Genomic DNA, 23,507 nt, shown 5'->3' on the forward strand with positions numbered 1-23,507 from the left:
TGAAAGATAAACAAATTAAGAAGAGAAGCCAACATAATTCGCATGTAATTATCAAGAAAGAGGAATTATTCCCTAATTCCTATAAGCTTTGATTTCTAAACAGCTTGCTGCTGCACCTTTTCTTTGACTTCTGTTGGCTACAATTTCTGGATTATCTTGAATTAGACCCTGCTCTCTTCAATCACACCCTTTTTGGGTCTTCATCCCACTCCACTTCTCAGGAATTTTTCATGTAACGAAATTCAATGCTTCTGGGCTCTGACATCACTTTTATTCTTTGAAGAGAGCATGCACAATCATATTAACACCAGAGGGTGGAGAGAACATGAAACAATACTATTTGTATTAATACTGCAGCAGATATACAGCAAAGCTAGCCGAGGTAGGTTTACCATATACAGACTCATATGTCACGCTGTCAATTACATCATCTCTTGAATACATTATCAATAGTGCCGTAAACCTGAGATGGTGGTTTAAATATCTAACACTAACCTTCATATTTTTTGTTACATATAGAGATTGTGTCATAAAAATTTACTGACATGATTTTATAAAACAGAAATACATTCAATCAAATATTGTTGGAGCTTGCTGCTTTTTCAAATACTTAATGTTTGCAAAGAGTTTACTGGTTCAGCTAGAGGATAAAGTTTTGGGGGATATATTCACCTTTTAGTGTTTAGTGTTTGTTTTGCTGAAACCTATCTATTAATTTAGGTTGCTTGTAGGGAGTCTGCATATTGGCATGACCTGGGCTGCGGGGACATAGATTTAGGTTTTCTTTTGCACCCAACACAAGGTGCACATATTTTGATAATGCAAACACAAAATACATCAGGAAATTTAACATATTGAAGCTTGTGATCTCTATTACATGAGAATAATTTTCATCTTCTATCATGTCAGACACATTTCTATATTGCCTCAGTTTGAACACAAAATTTTCGTACTTTGTTTTTTATGCAATCTGTGACATTCATATGTGCCAAGTGTATTATACATATGACGTACGAGCAATGTTAAGGATTTTTCCTTCTAGAAATTCACTGCTAACTGAAACTAGATGGCAAATTAACCGTATGCAAGGAAAACTTGCTAGGGGCTTTCATTTTATTGTTACTTCATTTTTGGTCACTAATCAGGATATCTCTTTTGGTACTGGACAAACATCATGAAAACTGCATTAAGTTGTAACTGGCTTTCTGACTCAAATTTCACTATTTTCAATTTCAGCGAGACATCATTGCCAGCCTGAAAAGTAGACTTGACATCCTTTGTGACGAGGCAGAACAGGCATCAATATCTCTTATTCCAGAAGATAACAGTGCATCTGAAGAGAGTTCCCTCTTGAAGCCAGGGAACCCCCTGTCATGTAATTGGAGGTGAGATGCAAATTTTCAGACCTTGTGAATTAGCTAAATAGTCATTTTCTAATGTTCAGTAAATGGATGATACTGCTGGGGCTATAATTCAATAAAACGATTGCTTCAAAGTTCAAGCATCCACACAACTTAATTGTAAAACATTCCATGGAAATATTCTTCTTTATTAAGGTTCCATTTTCTCCTAAATGGATTTATCCAAGAATATTTTTACATACTCAGGATCTGATTTATGTTTTCATCTGTATGGTTTTGGTGTGTTACCACCCAAATTGTATGTGTGTGATAAAACCCCCAATCCACAATACACAATCTGACAAGCACTTTTAGGAAGGTCACCCACTATCACCTCGGCAACCTATCCTTTCACTTTAGGTCAATGCTCCTCTGACTCAAGGGCTTTCCCCACGAGGATCACAAAGGCATAGTCGATTAGGCCCAAGGTGGTGTCAGTGGTAGGCTCAACGAAACATATCTCTTTGGAGATTTTTAGCCTTTTCTGTAAAAAAGGAGGAAAGGTGATGGAGGGATATTAAGATCAGTGCCAATATCCTATTAGGGTTATGGAGTCAAGAGGAATTGTTGCCTCAAAATCTAGCAGATCTTGTGAGGGGCCTCACAAGACAAGGGCTAGACCAATACACAACAATGGGGTGGAGGCCACTATCAACTTAGCAGTCCACTTCTTGCTATTTAGTGAAATTTCACCACAAGGGAGGCTTCTCGGTTTAAGTCGCCTAACAAATATTCTAAGAGTCAGTAGCTCAAAGGTGACAATTTAAATAGGCTCAGATAGGGCATTTAGACTAAGAACAAGGCTCAATACAATATGATAAGGAATAGCATACCCTCAAGAGACCCTACAAAGAAGGGCTTATAGCTATGTTGCCAGGAAACATGGGTTCGGGGACGGGGACGGGGACGGGGACGACATTTTTGGAAACAGGGTGTGTGGGTTTGTCGTGTAATATAATAATATTAAATTTTAATAATTATATTTTATAAATTATAAATTTAGAAATTATAATTAATAATATATATGAAATTTGAATTTGTATATTTTTTCAACTTTAAACAAGAAAACTTTAATCATTTAAACATGCACATCATTGAACATTCAACATTCACATTGAGATTTCAAAATTTATCACCAAAAAACTGTTCATTGTTTACATATTAATAAGAATCATGAATCAGGTTACCTGTGTCCAAAATGTGTGGGGTATAGGGAATTGGTCCCAACTACATTTTCAGTGATTATAGCAATTCAATAGTCAATTTCGAACTCAAAAATTCAGAATGTGTATAACAAACAGAGCCAGAAAGGCACTCATCCCATCACATACACACAAACCAGGATACAGAACTAGGGAAAATCAGAAGACTGTATAGAACAGTATGGAATCATATGGAACAATAAAAAATAGGACAAGACAGGCACCCAACCTGAGGCATACTTAGCAAGTCATAAAACAAAAATGTGCATAGAACTCCAGGCATTGTTGAATAGATTTAATGGTGCACTCAGAACATGAACAAGCATCTACACACGTCTCCAAGACACGGAAGAGAAATGTGCATTACCATAGAATGTGCAGATAACACAGTAGTATAGGGATTTCGGATTACAGAAGCCTGAGGTGTAGAATCCTAACAAACCTAGAACTTACGGGAAAATATCTGACTGAATTTAGTAAAGAGTCAAAACTTATATGTTTAAGGGAGAACTCAGAATATTAATAACAAACGTAATACTAATAGTAATAAGTTAATAACCCGAAAATTGAAAATGAAAACTTGAGGTCCGAGGAGCACCATAAGAAAATAAACTAGCGAACAAAGAGACTATACCACTGCTATTGAAAATGAACTAGCTGAGTAATAAAATTGAAAACAAAAACTTGAGGAGCATTGTAAAGTAGTAAATACCACTGCCGTTGAAGCTGCTTTGTCCACTGCCGCTGAAGCTGCCCACTGTTGCTGAAGCTGCCCACTACCGCTGGAAATGGTAAACGGGAAAGGCTCAACCAAATGGAAAAAAGTTAAAACAAAAATGAAATCACTAATCAGAAATTTCGATGTGTGCGTTCAAAGAGAGTTAAAGATTTAGGGTTTTAAAAGTTTTTTACATTTGTTAAAAGTTAAAACTTAATAATAAAATAATTTTTAATTTTTTTTTTTTTTTTTTTTAAATTTCAATTAAAAAAATTATTTGAAAATTAAATTTTTAATATAGTTTTTTTTTTGAAGAACCCAAAGAACCCAACCCGAAGAACCCAATAACCCATAAAAGGAAAAGCAGTGTTTTACGACTCCGACTTCGACTCCGACTCGGCCGAGGATCGACTCCGACTTCGACTCCGACTCGGTAATGACTCGGCCGGCTCGATTTCAATGACTCGGTCGTTTAAAAAAATACATTAAATATTTATTTTTTTATTAAAAAACATAATTTTAAATATTTTAAACATAATTTTAAAGATTTTCATTCATGTTTCCATTGTCCAAGACTCCAAACACACAGCATTATAATATAGATGGAAAACAACATATGATCAAAGTAGGCTCGATATATAATTTTGCTTGGGGGATCATGTTAACCTCTAAATCGGTCTCGGGAAATGAATCAAATCTCCCAAAATTCTTATGCAACACCGTATCTAGCATGCTATGCAATTCACTGCCTTTTAGTTTTTGTGATATTGTTGGTGTAGTTGATGCCTTCATGATTTCAGTTCATATGTTTTTATAAGGATAATGAGACCAAGACAATTAATCTGGGATTTAGCTACACGATCAATCTAGACTATTTCAACAACCAAAGCACAATCAGGTTTACTTCCCACCTATGAAAGAATGTGGACTGCAATGAAAGGTCATGAAGCAATTTGATGGACAAAGCTACAACTACAAGATATTGGTTATCTTGGTGAGATCTTAAACAACCTCAATAACTTCAAATTGTTTATCGTCATGCATTTACAGCACTATGCTTCTTCATTCCAGATGATTGTTTGTTCACACTTTAAATTGAATTTGAACACTTGTGGTCCTATTGGAAGGATTGGAAATGGTTTTTGGGATATCAACTAAAAGTAAGGATGACCAAACAAAGGAACTAGATGACATGATCAAACCAACACAATCAATTGTCGATCACCATGAACTACATTAGTACATAGTATGGTGGACCAGGCATTGCCAAGGTATTCATCAGTCACATTCTCCTTGTCTCAAGCCTATGAACAGCTGGATATTCATAATAATTAAGCAGCCAATCAAACTGAGTTTACTGATGGATGCTGTGCAGTGTGCCAGTAACCAGAAACAGTTAAAAAAAAGTGAATAAATTTTATTTTTTACGCTGCCCAGCCGTCTTTCATTGACTCGGCCTGGTCAATACGGACCCGGCCTGGTTGACCGAGTCATCTATGACTCGGCCGAGTCATTGGATGACTCGGCCGAGTCATAGTTGACTCGGTCAACCGAGCCGGGTTGCTGGCCTGGTCACAAAATTTTTTAACGGCTCGGTATGACTCGGCCGTTTCCGAGTTGAATCCGCCTGGTTGTAAAACAATGAGGAAAAGAACCCAATTTTTTTTTTTTGAAGAACCCATACCCAAATCCGGTACTTAGGTGCGGGAACTCGTGACGGGTTCGAGAACCCCACCCTCGGGTGTGGGAACCCGTGCAACATAGGCTTATAGCCTAGGATTTGGATGAGACGCTACAAAAATGGCACAATTAGGCATGTAAGAGAAAGAAAAGGTTTGTAAGAAAGATACAATCTACAAATGGGAGCATCAAACCTTCAACAAGCCCTATGTTGAAGCATTAATGCTAGATTAGTTTTTTTATAGGTTAGAATTACCTAGAGTTTGTGACGTCAACCCTAAGGAGGCTATTCTAACCATGCAAAATGCAAGATTCAGAATAGATAAGGTCCAACCAGGAAGAACAATCTCAAAATAGGCTAACGAATTTACCCTAGTTGAATTCGGCCCTATGCCCTAGCCCTAGAGGTTTGCCTTGAAGGACCAGATTAGGTGAGGAGATAGAAAAGAGTAAAATTTATTGTAGTTTTGACCATCTATGTGGATGCCAGTGCCTACTAACTGTTGAAGTTGTAACTAGTGTCAGTGTTCATAATGTAATGTAAAACAATCATTGTTGTATTTATTATATTCATTGTTATATTTATTTTTGGTCAAAGCATGTTCTTCATGCTTATATAGTAAAAAAGAATCAAAAACAATTTATTATGGGTCAAAGAAAAATGTACTTGAGTCATGTCCCATTTGGACATTTATAAGAAAATAATTTTGAATTTTATGTTGTGTCAATAAGACGACAAATATCAAGTTGGCCCTCCTTGGAACAAGTCGGCCTAAGCCTCCAAGAGACACCTATTCGACCTCCTAGACAACTATATATAAGAAGGAAGTTTGACCCTCTTGGAGATTATAATATCACACAAGAAGTACATCCAAACTATGCGAAGGAGGACAAGAAGCAAAAGTAAAAAGCGAGAGAAATGAAGTCAAAGAAAAGAGAAGATTTTTTTTTTTTGCTTGACCCAATTTTTTGTGCTACTGCAGGCCTGAAATATCAGGAGTTGATCAGATTTGGGACAATTAGACCATCATTGACTTTGACCTTGGAGGTGACTTGGAGAAGGGTTTGACTTGGCATTTTTGGTGGCATTTTTGGTGTTGGTCTTGGTCTTGGATATCTCATTTTGATCTGATTCTATAAGAGTAGGATTGTTGGGTTTTCCCCCTTGTGGGGTTTTCGCCTGGTTGGGAGCCTAATTTTGTTGTCTCTTGTCTCTTTATATTCCTAAAAGATTGAACAGTTTGTATAATTCCTTGATGAAAAAGACACAACAAATAATAGAGAAGAAATTTAAACATTCACAAGTAATTATCAAGTAGAGAAATCAAGTCTAATTCCACTACACTTGGTTTCTCAACATGGTATCAGAGCTATGGTAAAGGAAGGAGCACTATTGAAGAAACCCTCAAGAAGACTTGTTGACCATGTACATGTCAACAATCCAAGAAGCAGAGTATACGATAGTGGAACACATTTTTTGAGTCAATGTCATTATTGTAATCCCAAATTCTTCTTTTGTATTGTAAAAATGATTCTAGTATGAATATTAAGCCATGTAACAACACCTAGGTAAGCCTATGATTCTTCTCAAAGGGTTTCACTCTAGGGAGTTTTTTAACCTCACCAAATTATCTGTGTTTGTAAACACGGATAATTGGCAGAGTTTTTCTCCCAGATATACCCCAAAGCTAGGGTGAAGCTCATTGACGAGGTCTTAGGTGAGTTTTAGTGTTATCGAGTCTATGTATTTTTCTCATACCAGATCACGTGTCTTATCACAGAATTTGGTTGAGTGTTAAGGGTCTGAATGTATATGTAAGTTCCCCTTCTAAGGGTTGAATTTGTAATATCTTGATGTAAAAGTGTGTTTAGAAATATTTTTGGTGAATGGTTCCTCATAATTAGAACACCATTACCAAAATATTTTTTAGATACACTTAGAGGGTGGAAAAATAATTAATCCCCTCTTGAGTCTTTTTAATTTTAATTTTTAGCAAAAATAAAATTAAAATTAGCCAGAAATTATCCAAAAAAGTAAAATTAAGGGAAAATTAATTACCCTCCAAGTGGAAAATTCATCAAAAAATATTTGAGGCTATTTTCAAAGGAAAATAATTCAAGTCAAAAATTAAATGCCTCATTTCCAAGGCAGAAGGACCCAGTTTAGAAATTCGTTGGGCCCATAAGATTATTTTCTCTAGTAAATCAAATTTTTGGGCCAAGTAGATAATTATTTTGCACAAGTAGCAAAAATTCTATTTTTTGGAGGTCCTCCATGGTCCAGAAGTCAAAGTTTGACCCCTCCAGAACAGTGAACAAGGTCAGTCTAAATTTTTTGGAGACTTGTGCAAGCTAATCAAGGGATCATAATTTTTCTTCCAGGATCAAGCCATGGATCGATGCAACTAGTCGATATTTTGTATATAAGGAATTTCTCAAGCTCCTCATTGTATCTTGATCTCACCAAATCGAATTTTTTTGTACTGAGCTAAGCTTTGCTGGAATTTCTGCACTAATAAAAAGTCTTTGGGGTTTCAATTCAAGGTGTCTCTCGCTTAATGATTCATGGTATGTGCTAAATGGGTTTAATGCTCTAATTTTATTTTAACTGAAGATTATTGTTTCATAGCTAGTGGTTGGACTATCTGTTAACATAAGTATCTTGCTTTAGGTTTTGGGCTAGAGTAAACACATTGAAGCTGGTAGATCTAGCAGGTATATCTAGATCTCTAGTCTATTTGTGTGAATCGAACCCCTATGAAGCTAATTATCTATCTTTCGAGTGTGTAGAGGTCTCTCTAGTAATTCAGCCCTCGGGGAAAGCCCAAGTTCATGGAATTTGAGGTGATCACATCTTGTTTGGACCCTGAGCTTATCTAACGGTTTATTTTGCAGAGTTTGGGTGGGTGCATGAAAGTACAAATTATTTCTCTTATTTATTCTCAAAATCTAATTGGGCTATAAATGAATTATTTGCTAACTAGAGCTAATATTTTTGTGTAAATAATTTCTAACCCTTGTATATTATTTTTCTCGTTTGTAAATAATATTTTGGGGCTTTTATTTTAGATTTTTCTAGATTTTATGGCTTGCCTCTATTTATTGGGCTTACAAGTGCTAAAAGATCAAATTTTCAAAGAGAGTTAAGTGTGAGGATCCTAGCCCTCACTTTTCCCAAACGACTAGGGTTTTAGATGGTTTTCAGCCTTAGAAGGAGCCATCCAGCCGAAGGAAGAAGTGCGTTCAACCAATGAAGGTTGGTCTAGGCCTTTTAGGGCCTGATCTACAAGACCCAAGTGCTCAAATTGCAACGCCTAGCCTAGAAGAGGAAGCCGCTAGCCCTAGAGGGCTTGTTTGCTACTGCAATTGGGTTTTCTTGAGTAATTATCTTCTGGAGTGATTTTGCAGGTGGTTTCTTAGTGTTGGAGATCATTTTTGGGCTCAAGATTGATATTTCTTGTTTGAAAGAGGTGGCCACAAGGGTTTGAAGGCCCTTGAGGCCTAGCCACAGGCCTAATTTGGCCTTGAAGACTTAGGCGCAGCCCTAGAAGGGCTTAAATTCATCTTTGCAAGTGATTTCAAGAGCTAACATTTTGTTTTGCAGGCCTAAAGTGAATTTTGGTAAGGGTTTATAGTGGTTTCTCATTGTATTTTTGTCAATTTGTGGGCTAATCTTGGTTTTGCAGGCTTATCATCCATTGAAGAAGGGTTTCAAGGGCTTAACATCATTTGTTTCATCATCCAAGCCCTTGGAGGCCTAGCCACTAGCTTTAGGAGGGCTAAAATCCCTAGCCATGAGGCCTAGAGCCTTCTCTTACTAGGCTGCAAGTCTTATTGGGCTTCCTAGCCCTAGCCACAACTCTTGGAGGGCTAGACCCATCATGCACAATTGTTTTGAAGCTGATCCATAGGTGTTGCAGGTTTTTCTTGAAGGGTTATGTTGTAGCATTTTTTGGTTTTGATAAGTTAGAATAAATTAGACAAAAAATGAAAATGTATTTACAAAATGTTAAGATAGGATATGGACAAAAAGAATATTGAATAAAAAATGTTAGGAAATATTTTGATAAATATGTCCATATCAAAGAAAATGTTAGGGTAGATGCCCTAAAAAATAAAGGAAATATAAAATGTTAGGTTAGACAGAAAAGAAAAAGAAATCAACTCTGAAAGTGTTGCAAATCTAAATTCCACTACTTTGTTTTAAATTCAGTTTGAAAAATAATAGTTGTGTGCAGTTTGTTGAGATGCCACACTAGATTCTTTTATTCAATTATACAGTTGCATCATAATTGGATTTGTTTAAATTAATTCTCATAGGTAGAAAATAATTTGGCTCAATAGTTTAATCTGAGCCAATGGAAGAAATAAGGTATAGAGATAGATTGTTCATAAAAAGAAAATATTGGGTTGCTAGTTCAAATGCACTCTGGAAGGATAAGTAAAAATGTTAGGAATAGAAGGGTAGGTAGAAATGTGAAAGTTTGAAATGCTGAAATGGTTATTTCCTAAAGGATCATATCGCATCGCATCATTCATAAGTGAATGAACCATTGGGCGGAAGAAAGTGCGATGTGCGATAACGCTGTCAACCGTTGGATGACTACTGATTCCTGACTGTAGGATCATATCGCATCGCATCATTCATAAGTGAATGAACCATTGGGCGGAAGAAAGTGCGATTTGCGATATGCTATCACTTCATTCATTAAATCACCCGGACCCACAACCGCCGTGTTCGCCTATCATATCGCAACCCCACCGTTCATTCCCCGCTCATACGATAAACTCCCTCCACCTCACCTCTCATCCCGCACACTCCTCCACAATCATATGTCCCACACTCCCTTTTGGCCCTCATTCACCGTCCGAAGTTTATCGGCGAGAGGGGGGCCCGAAATGGGCAGTCTTTAATACTGCCTATATAAACCACAAAAGTACCTTTTAGTCTTTTGGGACTAAAAATCCCAAAACCACAAACCACTCTGTCTTACCCTCGAACGCGGTATCCTTCATAGCCGTTTACCGCCGCTCCACGTCACGTTTCACTTCATATCTTCCGCTTGATCGATTAAACCTGTCATTAACCTTAAATAAACCCATACCGCCAAGGTTTAAAGCGTTGGGCCCCTCCCTAAGCCCATGCTTTATCTCCCGCTCGCTTCCCTCACCCGACTACCGTTAGATCAACTTCTGCCTAATCCAACGCTCCACATCCATATCGGCCATGCCCGATGGCCGAACGATACCCACCCGATAAAGTGGTTTTCACTGACCTCTCTGAGTCAAGCTATGAACTATATCGGGTGACCCCTCCTGAAAACCACCTTCGCCTCATAAGCGGTGCGACGACCCTTAATACCGCCTCCCCGCCAACTTGATAAACCTCCGATTATCCGTTATATAAATGTTCACGCCATATTCAAAAAGATTACTCGTTACACCTTAAAACCCCAAAAACCTTCGTTTTCGTGCCTTTTGCCTGTTTCACAGTTAAAACCGTTAAACCCTTTAGCGCCACCTTGAACCTCTACGATGCAATTTCACCTCCATTTACGTTCAAAACGCTACCACAACCCCTTCCCCAGGCATCCCTGTGCCAGAAAGCCATCAGTTGTTTTTCCTGCCGAACCTGTGTTTTCTTAATTATTGTTGTGTTTTGCAGGTAATTAGCTAAAGACCAGAGCTTGGATAAACAATTCTGATACTAGTCGCAGAACTTGTTTACTCCAAGACTTGACAAGAAGACCATTACACAAGGAACAAAGAAGAAGACAACTACACAGACATTGACTGTCAAAACAGAGGAACCAGACAGAGTATACAACATTAAAGAAACAACTGAAACTACCAGCATCTGAGGATCCAATGGCCAAAGAAATCGAGGATTATGTCAAGAAGTTAACAGAGGTGGGCACCCATGCAGCTTCAGTAGCCAATATCAAAGGATCAACAACACCAGCTCTCATAGTAAAAACACTCAGGGATTCTTTCTTCATCCTGGATGAAATCAAGCATATATTTTTGGTAAAGCCCACTTTTACTAAATACACCGAGATGGATGAAATCTACAGGAGGGTAACAAAGATTTCTATCCCAGATAAGAAACGCTGGGAAGAATTAACAGATTTACTTGATTAAGGATTATTGAACAACATTCAGCTTTTGAGGGAACAGTCAGCCAGCTTCAACCACTTTTCAACTTTTTCAGTAATAGTCATCAAACAACGCAGCACCAAAGCAGTGCCAGATCATTAGACAATTTTATTTTTGATTGTGTAAATAATCTATTTTTGTAAAAGCAGTTTAGGATATTTTTCATCCTACTGTTGTATAAATAACTCTCTTCACAAGTTATCATGGGTTGCACCCTTGAAGAAGCATTTCTAGACATCTGATGTAATTAATCTTTCTGGATCATTAATACAAAGCAAAGGATTCTGAATTCTGTTTTGCACAGTTTGTGTTTCCTGTAAGTGTTTCCAGTGTCATTCATTATGTTTTTCTTCATATACTTGTGTCTTGCAGAGATAACTAGGTAGGAGTAATTGTATTTCAATCTATTCCTATAAGCTTTCTGAAGTGATAATCTATAAAGAGAATGAATTAATGGACTGTTTGTTTAATTAGTTCCCTCAAAATTAATAAATCATCAGCATCTTTTGTAAGCTCATGTGTATTTTCTCAAACTTGTAAACATAGTTTAAAGGTTTTCATACTTATGATTATCTAGCTTTCTATTTGAAAACTGTGGCAATCATATTACTTTTCTGTTTCTGCTCATCATCATAAACGCTGTTTCTGTGTGTAAATATTTATAGCAGCCCTTTGCTGAGATATTGATATTATTCAAGAGGTTAGGCACATCAGTTCTATATCTGTTTCATCCATTGGTCTCCCAAATTAAAACGAAACTTCCAAAACATTTATTTTAGATGCTCTGGCATAATAGCTGACCATTATTATCTTAGAGGTACAACAGGTTAGAAGGCCAAACCATAAAAACTCTAAGTCCTAGCCTTGTTAGCTAGTTCTTTACAAGTCTGATCCATTAATTGCACATGTGTTTGGGCTAACAATTTGTGGTTGCAGTGGTCCAAAAGGTCTGCTCCTTGTGTTTCAAGCTAACCATTTGTGAATGCAGGCATTGGAGGAGTGACTTCTCTCTTGGGTGTCCCCAAACTTGGCATAGGCCACTAAGGGTTTGCATCTCTTATCCCTCTCTTTTCACTGTCAAAATTTGCATCATATCTGAAGTATTAACAACAGTGGCATAAGTGACATAAGTGGTGGCACATAATCATCTAGAAAAGATCCTAAATCTAATCTAAAGATCCTAAAAGTGATTCACTAAATAAAGGGTAAATTTATCACTGTTTTATTTACCTTTGGAATTGAAATATTGGTGTTGGATAGATATCATTGTTAAGATCTGATCAGATTTGAAGTAAGTGCCTAAAACTTAACTCTAATAAGCCTAATAGGTCTTAAAGTCACTACTTAATCGTTTAAAGTATTCCCATTGGAATGGTTGTATTTCAAGTGGATTTTGGGACTGATATTGTGCAATTTGTGGGCTGATTTATGACAGTGATACAGTTAATATCTTAAGTTACATTGGTGTCTTGATAATAGCCTTCCATTGTATCTCTTATCATTGCAAAACACTGCATTGCCATCTTTGCATTCTTGGCATATCATTTTGGTAGTTGCATTACTTTTGTTAAAGGAATCTTTGTTAGCAATCTCTTATCTCCTTAATTGTGCTTAATGTGAAAATTCGATTACTCGAATCACCACTGCAACAACTGATTAAGTTCCTTATATTTATTTTTTACTGAACAAATTATTTCATGTTTCCTACAGTAAACACTGAAACTAATACATTGCAGTCTTCACCAATTACATTATAAGCGGAAACAAGAAACTTAGCAAGAAAGAAATACCCAACACATTACACCATTGTTTTTGGACAAAAGTCCCCGGAAAAATCCAATGCGGGAAAATTGGTGCAGCAACTGAGGGTTTTATTATTAAGCAGTGGTAATTTTGAGTACAATTTGTTAGATGCCCAACTGGCTATCAGATACAAAGAGAAACTGGGCAAAACAAATAGTGAGATGATCTCACCTTGTCATTGGAAGAACTGACTCTGATCTCGCTGGAAATGAGCCTCTGCGTCCCTTCTGTGTCAGCCCCACGCAGTCTCTGCGTCACCTCTGCTGGGACTTTGCTGCCCCTTTTTTTGATCCTCTGCTGGCTAGAAACTTCAGCTCTTAGCCTCCTAGTCTCACACCCCTGTTCCCGACTTCTGAAACTCAATTTCCTCAGCAGGAATTCGATCTCCCTCTCAGGCTCTGTGTTGCCACAACGTAGCTCTGCGTGGCCCGGTGTCAGCCTCTCTACACGTCGTTCTGTCTTCTCCACCTTGTACTCTCCAGCCCAGGAAAACTTCCCTCCGGATACTATCCTTGCCCCTCACTGCAAAAGATCACTTCGAATTCCTCTTCCGACCACTGCTGTGCTTCAAAAGTTCGATCTTCTGATCTCCGCTCGATGTGTTTTCGAAATGCCCATCAAGCCTCCTCTTATAATTTTTCTGTTGAGAGCTAACGACCCAGATTAGATTCTAATCAATGACTCAGATCATTTTGGCTTGATCCTCGTCTTCTTCTAGAAGTTTCACCCACAGTTAGATTAATACCCTTTAATTATTTTAATTCCCTAAGTTTAGACTTATGCACTCATTAAAAATAACTAATTATTTTAATAAAACTGATTCTGGGTGGAATTTCCCAAAATGATTTCTGGGTATTGTGGAATACATGTGTCCAAGCCTCCTTGCAAATTTTGAGACTTAGAGCACATCCGATGCTACTAGAAATCAACACTCTCTCTTAGCGAGGAATGTGCTTTAGTAATGCAACCCACTGAAGCATCACCCTTATCTGTAACATTTCACTCTACGCTGTTGACGTTTGACATCGCTGCCCATCAACTATTGCGCAAATGTTGCATCTATATTGTTGCTGACACTGCCACTGCTAACACTACATCTGTACTACGACTCCCTCTCAAATTCTGCATCTGTGCTGCTGCTGTCACTGGCACTGCGAACACTGCATCTGCACTGCAACCTTCTCCAACTGCTGTTGCTACTGCAACAACGAAAAAGCATCCAAAATTACTGAATAGGTGTTCAGTATGATGCATCTTGTTGCTGGAGTTCTGACCGCTGCTAGTCTTTGCGTTGGCCCCTTGAAGCCTCTGCACTGTTGTTGACTCTGCTCTGTGCCAATTGCATTGTTGCCAACTCTAGCTCGGCCCTACTTAGTCTCTGGCGCTCCTAGCCACTGCGAATGTCAGTCCGACAGTCCCTTGCATCAATTGACCCGATGCATCCTGCTACTATTGATTTGGGCTCTTGTAGCAAGGTATTAATCCAAGAGGTGGACTCCTCAAGGATCCTGCCCATCTGTAGTTCTTTCGAACTACAATTCTATATCATCCCACCTCTGGGGAATCATGGCAAACTTCTCCTCGATTTGTGCGGGTGTAGCTTTCGGATCATGCTTCTTGTCCTTATGTTTCTTCTTGATAGGACACTGTGTAGCGTAGTGACCAAGTTTGCCACACCGGAAGCACTTGATCTTTGAAATATCTTTCTTCTTCTTCCGCTGCTCCTACTGCCCCTTAGATGCAAGGGTTGCATTTTCATCCTTCTCCTTCGACTTCGTCCCATTGCTGCTATTGTCAAGTTTGCACTTGACTAAGTCTCTCATCATCTCTTCTTGCTGAAGAGTGGCCCACATTCCTTTCCAGTCTGACAATTTTTCCCTGCCTAGGATACTCTGGACAAATACTTGCCACTCTTCTGAAATTGATTTGAGGGCCAACCTCACCATCTCTGTAGGCTAAGGTGTTGACCCCACAACTGCCAACTCATCTTAGGTTTCCTGAAGCTTTGCAAGGAATGGATCAATGCGTTCCCCATTCTGCATCTGCGTGGATTTCATCTTCTGCTCCAAGTACATCTTTCGCTGCTCGGAAGATCCCTGATATAGCGTGGACAAGGCATCTCACATCTCCTTGGCAGTCCCTCTCCCTTGTACTTCTTGAGTAGATCTGGATCCGCAGGCTTAGCTACCACATTGTCGACATAGATCTTGAGAAAATGTTCATCTAGAAGGCATGACATCCTCACCTTCCAGATCACATAGTTGGATGCACCATCCATCCGATCCTGATCTCGCAATCTGCTAGCTGTCATCTCTACCAATGAAAAAGTCGAATTGCTTCCTCTCTCCTCTGTGCAGCACTGGGCTGGCCTATGCACTCCCTGTTGGAGTGGTAGAGTTGATGTTCCCTGCTGCTACTTAGCTAATGAGAAATCAGATTTCTTGCCTGGAAGCCCTATGAGGAAGAATTCCCTCTAGTGTCTCTCCTTCTCTCCCACTGATGCTATTCTGCTAGCAACTGCTGCAAAATATTTGTGTCCCAACTGAAGATTTGCTCTGCAAGGAAAAGTACGCTGCTCACTTCGGCCTCTAGAAAGCTTCGATTTGGAGATCGAATTTCTCTGTCGACTCACTCAGAGAAATCAAATTCTCCTCAAAACTTCTACCTCCTTGGCCCACAAACTGCTCTGTCTCTGGGGATTCGAATTGCTACCTTTGCAGTAGTTTCGAACTCTCTTCCTTTCTGCTTTTGAGCTCTTCTACTCATGATTTGTGCTCTGATACCGTGTGAAAATTCGATTACCCGAATCACCACTGCAGCAACTGATTAATTCCCTTCTATTTGTTAATTACTGAACAAATTATTTACTGTTTCCCACAGTAAACACCAAAACTAATACACTGTAGTCTTCACCAATTAAATTTTAAGCGGAAGCAAGAAACTGAGCAAGAAAGAAATACACAACACATTCCACCGTTGTGTTTGGAAAAAAATCCTCAGAAAACCCAATGCGGGAAAATCGGTGCAGCAATTGAGGGTTTTATTATTAAGCAATAGTAATTCTGAGTACAATTCGTTGGATTTCCAACTAGCTATCCGCTACAGAGAGAAATTGGGCAAAACAAATAGTGAGAAGATCTCACCCTGTCACTAGAGGAATTGACTCTAATCTCGTTGGAAATGAGCTTCTGCGTCCCTTCTGTGTCAACCTCCGCGTAGAACTGCGTCAACCCCACGCAATCTTCGCGTCACCTCTATTGGGAATGCGCTGCCCCTTCTTCTGATCCTCTGATGGCTGGAAATTTCAGTTCTCAGCCTCCCGATCTCACACTCTGGCTCCCGGCTTCTGGAACTTGATTTCCTCAGTAGGAATTCGATCTCCCTCTCAAGCTCTGTGCTGCCATAATGTAGCTCTACGTTACCCAACGTCAGCCTCTCTGAACGTCATTCTGCCCTCTCTGCCTTATACTCTTCGGCCCAGGAAAACTTCGCTCCGGATACTATCCCTACCCCTCACTGCAAAAGATCACTTCGAATTCCTCTTCCGACCACAATTGCGCTTCAGAAATTCGATCTTCTGATATCTACTCTATGTGTTTTCGAAACACCCATCAAGCCTCCTCTTATAATCTTTTTGTTGAGAACCAACGACCCAGATTAGATTCTAATCAATGGCTCAGATCATTTTGGTTTTGATCTTCATCTTCTTTTAGAAGTTTCACCCACAGTTAGATTAATACCCTTTAATTATTTTAATTCCATAAGTTTAGACTTAGGCACTAATTAAAAATAATTAATTATTTTAATAAAATTGATTCCCGGTGGAATTTCCCAAAACAATTTTTGGTTATTGTGGAATACATGTGTCCAAGCCTCCCTGCAAATTTTGAGGCTTAGAGCACATCTGATGCTACCATAAAGCAAATCTTAAGAGAAATTGCACCTCTCTCTTGTATCTACTTGGTTCATGGGTTATGAGAAGATATTGTCTCTAATTGATAAGTAACATAAGAATATATTGCTCTCATTATTGTGCTCTAAAGTTTATTTTGCAAGAAGAATCTAATAAGTATCTTGGATAAGTGAAATTGCTAATCTTGTTTCATTGGGATAATTTGTACTTTGAGTACTTCATCTAATTGCTCTTGTCATCTTGTATTGAATACCATTATACAAGTGATCTAATCTTGTTGGAGTACTTAACTCATTTAATAATCTCATTGAATCAATCACTCATATTTGCACTTTCATTTTAGGCTTAGAAGTGCATTTCTAAAATATACCTCCAAGCATAACCTTGGTTGTAAGAATATAGGACAACCTTCTTCAAACAATGAAGACCCTAGACATTGCAGTTCTCCAAGCATAACCTTGGTTGTAAGAAGATAGGACCACCTTCTTCAAACAATGAAGATCCTAGATGACATTGCAGTTCTCTTGCGGGCAATCCCTTGTAGGAATGAAGGCACCTAGGTGGTTAGAACCCCACGGGAGGTATCATTAATGAGGCCATAGCCTCCTTCCTTTGGGCTTCTCTCTACAACTTGCGTTCAAGACTAGTTCCAAAAGAATTGAGAAGAAGGATTCACTTAGATAGGGCATCTAACTAAAATTTACCAAGAGCTTGCATCTCACATAGATTTAGGTCCTACATTTCATCTAGGATAGAATTTGCATCCCACAACAACTGTTCATCCGGTAACTTGGAATTTTAATTCACATTGTGCAAGTAATTAATTTTAAAGGCACTGGTCTCTAATTTATAATCTTAAGGAATCTAATCAAATCGTGCTTAATAATTATACTTGCCTCTTAATTTCAACCAAGTTGCTAGGCCATTTAGTTGTGTCTCCTTGGCTTGTTGTTTCCCAACAAGTTCCTCATCATCTCAGCCATAGGGACTACCCTCCTTAGCTTGCATTTAGAAATTAGAGTGACAACCCCCGCCCTGAGCGTTGTCGCATTCCTGTGTACAATTTGAGTGACATCATTTTCTCGCGTCGTTGCTGGGGACAAGTGTTGGAATTTCTAAGTCTAACTGTTAGAAATCCTTCATGTACTTTTCTGATTTATTTTTGCCTACTTGTTCTGTTTAATTAACAAGTTATTTACCATGTAAATATTGAAAATAAGTACAAGTACATGCTCAACACATTACAGATCATCAATTGAAGGAAAAACAAGCACACAAGAGACACCGTTGTTTTTGGACCAATATCCTCGAAAAAACCCAATGCGGGAAAACCAGTGTAGCTATTTAGAGGGTTTTATTATTAAGCAGTTTCAAAATGCAGTCTAGGTGCCAAACCAGCTCACCCAACAGAGAATGTTTTCGATAGTAGTACCTCTCAGTCGGAGACAGATATTTTGGCTAAAACCCTGGATGAACAATCCCACAGCTCTCAGCTCCAATCTGCCCCATGAATTCTCGAGCGCCTGCCTTTAGGGACTGCGTCATACTCTCTGGCCCAGCGTCACCCCAACTCGCCCTGCGTCAGCCTCTGGAGGCACAACGTCAGCCTCTAGAGCCTCTGCGTCACCCACGCTGGCTCTCTCTAGCACTGCGCAGGTCCTGGATGCCTCTACGTGGGCCCTGACTAGCTCTGCGTGGCCTCTAGCTGACTCTGCGTCCCTCTCTCCTGGCTTCTACGATGATGTTGCCGCTACCCTCTTTGCCTCTCTGCTTCTGTATTCACTGCCCTTCAGCTGCAACTCTGATCAATCCTTCGATTTCCTCAGCGAGCCCTGCCTTAGAAAATCGAATTCTTGATCAACTCGGTGTGTTTTCCAAGTGACCCTCAAGCCTCCTCTTATACTTTTCTCGTTGACAATTCAATGGTCGAGATTAAGTCCCTAATCAACGGCTAAGATTAACTCTGGCTTGATCCATGACTTTTGGACCCTTCTAACACAGTTTTATATTAATTCACATTAATATTTTATTTTCCCTAAGTTTAGACTTAGGGACTCCATTAAAAATATTAATTATTTTAATATCTCCCAAACTGTTTAGAATCTGCCCAAACCATTTCTGGGTATTGGAGATCTCATGTGTTTTAGCCTCTCCACCAATTTTCGTGGCTAGAGCACATTCGATGCTACCCCAAATCAACACTCCCTCTTAGCGAGGACTGTGCTCTAGTAATACTCCTCACTGAGCATCACCCTGATCATCCAGCATCGGTCCTGGTGCTGATGCTAGGCCTGCTGCCCAACATCACTGTTGCATCATGTACTGCTACCCATGGCCTTGCCATTGCCACTGCTGCATCTGTACGACGACCTCTCTCATTATGCTGCATTGTGCTGCACATAGCACTGCCACTACTAACTGCTGCACTGCAACTCAATTACTGAAAAGTAAGTAATTGATCTCCCAACTCTGACATCTTTGTCAGGCTAGAGACACCCATGATGCTAAAACTCCTTCTGTTGCTGACAAATGCTCCTTCTCTGACCTCTGCGCTGCTGCAACAACCCCATGCACCTCACACTGCTGCCTCACGCTGTCCTGGGACTCCTACACTGTAGCTCCCTTTGTCGCTCCATACACATTCGTCTTTACTCACATCTGCCAGTACTGCTACTCCTCTTCGGGGCTCTTGTAGCAAGGTATAATCCAAGAGGCTAGGTACCTCGAGAATCCTGCCTCTCATCGCCTATAGTCCATTTGACTACAACTCGATGTCTCCCCACTTTCTCTCAAGTGGCGTGTGAGCACTCATGGCATAGTCATCATCTGTCTCCAATTCCTTCTTTGCCCTTGCTGGCGCAACCTTGGTCTCGGAAGCTTCTCTCTTGCTCTTCTTCCTTGGACACTGGCTCGCATAGTGACCCAGTTCCCCACAGTGGAAACATTTGACCTTGGAGAGGTCCTTCTTTCGTTTCTCCTGCTTTCCCTTAGATGCTAGGGCAGCATCCTCCTCTTCCTCCTTGATTCTGACCCCCTTGCCACTGCTTCCCGCCTTGGTCAGCCTTCTGATCTCTTCTTAGCGAAGAGCCACCCACAGTTCCTCCCAATCTAGAAGGGTCGACCTGCCTAATATGCTCTAGACAAACACCTCCCAGTGTTCCGAGATTGTGTTTAGGGCTGTGCTCACCATCAATTCTTGATCCGGTTTGGCCCCTATGGAAGTTAGTTGATCTCGGATCTCCTTCAATCGACCGAGGAAGGTGTTGATCTGTTCTCCCTTCTGCATCTAGTATGACTGCAACTGATTTTCTAGTAGCATCTTCCTCTGCATGGAAGTATGCTGATACAATTTCGTCAGAGCCTCCCACATCGCATTTGCTGTTTCCTTTTCGGCAATATGTGGTTCTACATGGTCCTTGACCCCGTCAAGGATGATGCTCTTGGTCCTCGCCATTGCCTCCTCATACTTGTCGTTCTCAACCGAGTCATCTGGGATCACTATCGTATTCAAGGCGAAGTGGTTAGGTGATTACTGTCTAAAACGGACAAGATTCTGGCCTTCCAAACTACGAAGTTTGAGGCTCCGTCCAATCTGTCCTGGTCTCTTACCCCATTCACTGCCATTTTGGTGCTCCTCTACTTCCCTTCTGGAAGTTCTTAGTGTGACTCCCTCTGAGCCTTGATTTCCATCCTGGAAACCCCTCTGCCAATGTCGAGATGCCCCCACTTTGATCGCTCGTGCAACTGCACCACTGATCCGGATTTCTTGGCTAGAAATCCTTGGCAACAACTCCCTCCTCCTTGGTCTTTTCCTGTTAGGTACTATTCTGACCTCAATACCCCACCAGCTTTACTCCACAACTTACCCACAGCCTCAACAAACTGAAGGTTAGAGCTTCTAGCTTTTGCGCAATCCAGACACCAGCAAAATCCACACCTCCTGGCCGCCGGCGTCAATCCTTCCCGACTGAGAAAGATGATCGAGCACTGCGTAGGTTAGGTCTGCTCCCTTCTGCCATTGCACTAATCCTCCTCCCGGCTCAAACTTGATGATGCAAGCAGTGTGTCACCCCTTCCTTGCTGCTTCTTTGCTAGGAACAACTTCTGTCACTCGGGACAACTGTTTCTGTTGCTGCTACTTTGCTCGGCTGATGCCCTTAGTTCTCCTGTGATTTGCAACCACGCTCTAATACCATGTTGGAATTTCTAAGTCTAACTGTTAGAAATCCTTCATGTACTTTTCTGATTTATTTCTGCCTACTTGTTCTGTTTAATTAACAAGTTATTTACCATGTAAATACTAAAAATAAATACAAGTACATGCTCAACACATTACAGATCATCAATTGAAGGAAAAACAAGCACACAAGTGAAACCGTTGTTTTTGGACCAATGTCCCAGGAAAAACCCAATGCGGGAAAATCGGTGCAGCTATTCAGAGGGTTTTATTATTAATCAATTTCAGAATGCAATATGGGTGCCAAACCGGCTCACCCAACAGAGAATGATCTCGACAGTAGTACCTCTCAATCGGAGACAGATATTCCGGCTAAAACCCCGGATGAACAATCCCACAGCTCTGAGCTCCAATCTGCCCCATGAATTCTCGGGCATCTGCGTCTAGGGACTGCGTTAGCCTCTCTGGCCCAGCGTCACCCCAACTCGCCCTGCGTCATCCTCTGGAGGCACTGCGTCAGCCTCTAGAGCCTCTGCGTCACCGACGCTGGCTCTCTTTGGCATTGCGTGGCTCCTGGATGCCTTTGTGTGGGTCCTAACTGGCTCTGCGTGGCCTCTCGATGGCTTTGCGTCCCTCTCTCCCGACTTCTACGCTGATGCTCCCGGTACCCTCTCTGCCTCTCTGCTTCTGTATTCACTGCCCCTCAGTTGCAACTCTGATCACTCCTTCGATTTCCTCAGCAAGCCTTGCCCCAGAAAATCGAATTCTTGATCAACTTAGTGTGTTTTCCAAGTGACCCTCAAGCCTTATCTTATACTTTTCTCATTGACAATTCAACGACCGAGATTAAGTCCCAACGTCTAAGATTAACTCTGGCTTGATCCATGAATTTTGGACCCTTCTAACACAGTTTTATATTAATTCACATTAATATTTTATTTTCCCTAAGTTTAGACTTAGGGACTCCATTAAAAATATTAATTATTTTAATATCTCCCAAACTATTTAGAATCTGCCCAAACCATTTTTGGGTATTGGAGATCTCACGTGCTTTAGCCTCTCCACCAATTTTCGTGGCTAGAGCACATCCGATGCTATGCCAAATCAACAACAAGTTTCTTGTTCTCGACGCTTCGTCATCTTTTCATCCTCACTATCACAACATTTTCTAGCACCTGGGCATTTGAGTTTGTTTCCTGTTTGAGTGGTGAATCCATTTATTCATCCTTTCACAAGAGCATATACTAAAAGAAATCTTGGTAGTTTGTTTGATCTTGCTCCTGATCCAGAAAAGGCCCTTCAAGCTCGATTAAACAAATTACATTCTAGTAAGTATCTTATCTTTCTTGGACAGGAAGCCCCTCCCTGATATCCATTTGCTTTTCCCTAACCCTGTCGAGAAAGACATCATGGATTTGTTCGCTCCTTGCAACTTTGGTAATATCCAAGGTCAACCTCATGATCTTCCAGAATATAGTTTGGACAAGATGCCTTCCTTCTAGGGAAACAATGCAGTCAGTGCTGAAGTCCATCTCAGAGCATTTACAACTTTCTTGCTGAAGCATACTAGCAAAGCTACATATAATCATGAAGATGTAAAAATGAAGCTCTTTGTTCTCTCTTTGGAAGAAGATGCTATGGAATGGTTTTTGGATAAGCCTAACAACTCTTTTGATTCTCTGCAAGCCATCATCAATGCTTTTAAAGATAAATATGGTGATAAAAGAGAAGGGAGATATTTACTCAGAGCTATTAGCGATATAAAGAAAAAAGAAAATGAGACTATGGCCAAATTCAACAAGAAGTTTAATGGTATTGTTAAGGAGATGCATCAATATTATAAACCAACTGATAAATCTCTATTAGAATATTATTTGGATGCATTAATGGTTGATACTTCTTATTGATGAGAGGTGCATGATATGCATTGAGAAGATCCCGAGTTGATGAGAGGTGTCATGATATGCATTGAGAAGATGTTCCCAGATCAAGATATTCAAGACAAAATCAACATACAACGAGATATGTACAAGGAAGCATCTGACATGTTTGGATTCAACTCAAGCCAACGCTTCAAGGACAAGAAAATGCCTTATAAGTGCAAATTGTTAGAACTTAGATTGATAATCTTGGTTGTTATCTTTTTACAGCTCATTGGTGGATAGATTGTGGCGTTGAGGCACCACAATTACAAGAATTTGTTGAATTCTGATGTTCTATGTTGTAACAATCACTTATTACAAAACTTCTTTATGTTGCAATATTATTAAGCAATTGTAGATAAAACAAACCATATGTACAATAGAAGATAAACTAGAACACAATGAGGCACAAATAATTTAGGTCGAATGACTAGGGAAAAACCAACAAGGGAAAACCCAACCAGATTCTTGTTTTATTAGATATCAATAGTTCAACAGAGATACAAAGTACAATGAGAGATCAAGAGAATGAGAAA

At 39.8% G+C, this 23,507-nt stretch overlaps 1 protein-coding gene across 3 annotated transcripts in view; it reads left to right on the top strand.

Moving 5' to 3' along the window:
* Positions 1–23,507, top strand: part of LOC149260428 (oxidoreductase, zinc-binding dehydrogenase family protein) — a 305,468-nt gene that overhangs the window by 218,938 nt on the left and 63,023 nt on the right. For all 3 annotated transcript variants that reach the window (XM_089420726.1, XM_089420724.1, XM_089420728.1), the window contains exon 9: positions 1,237–1,385. In XM_089420726.1, the coding sequence (XP_089276852.1) occupies positions 1,237–1,385 (149 nt within the window). The remainder of the gene's footprint in view (positions 1–1,236; positions 1,386–23,507) is intronic.

Source organism: Pinus tabuliformis, chromosome 6 (assembly GCF_031772625.1).
Source record: "Pinus tabuliformis cultivar Carrire ecotype Pingquan chromosome 6, CPIR1, whole genome shotgun sequence".
Taxonomy (NCBI): Eukaryota; Viridiplantae; Streptophyta; class Pinopsida; order Pinales; family Pinaceae; genus Pinus; species Pinus tabuliformis.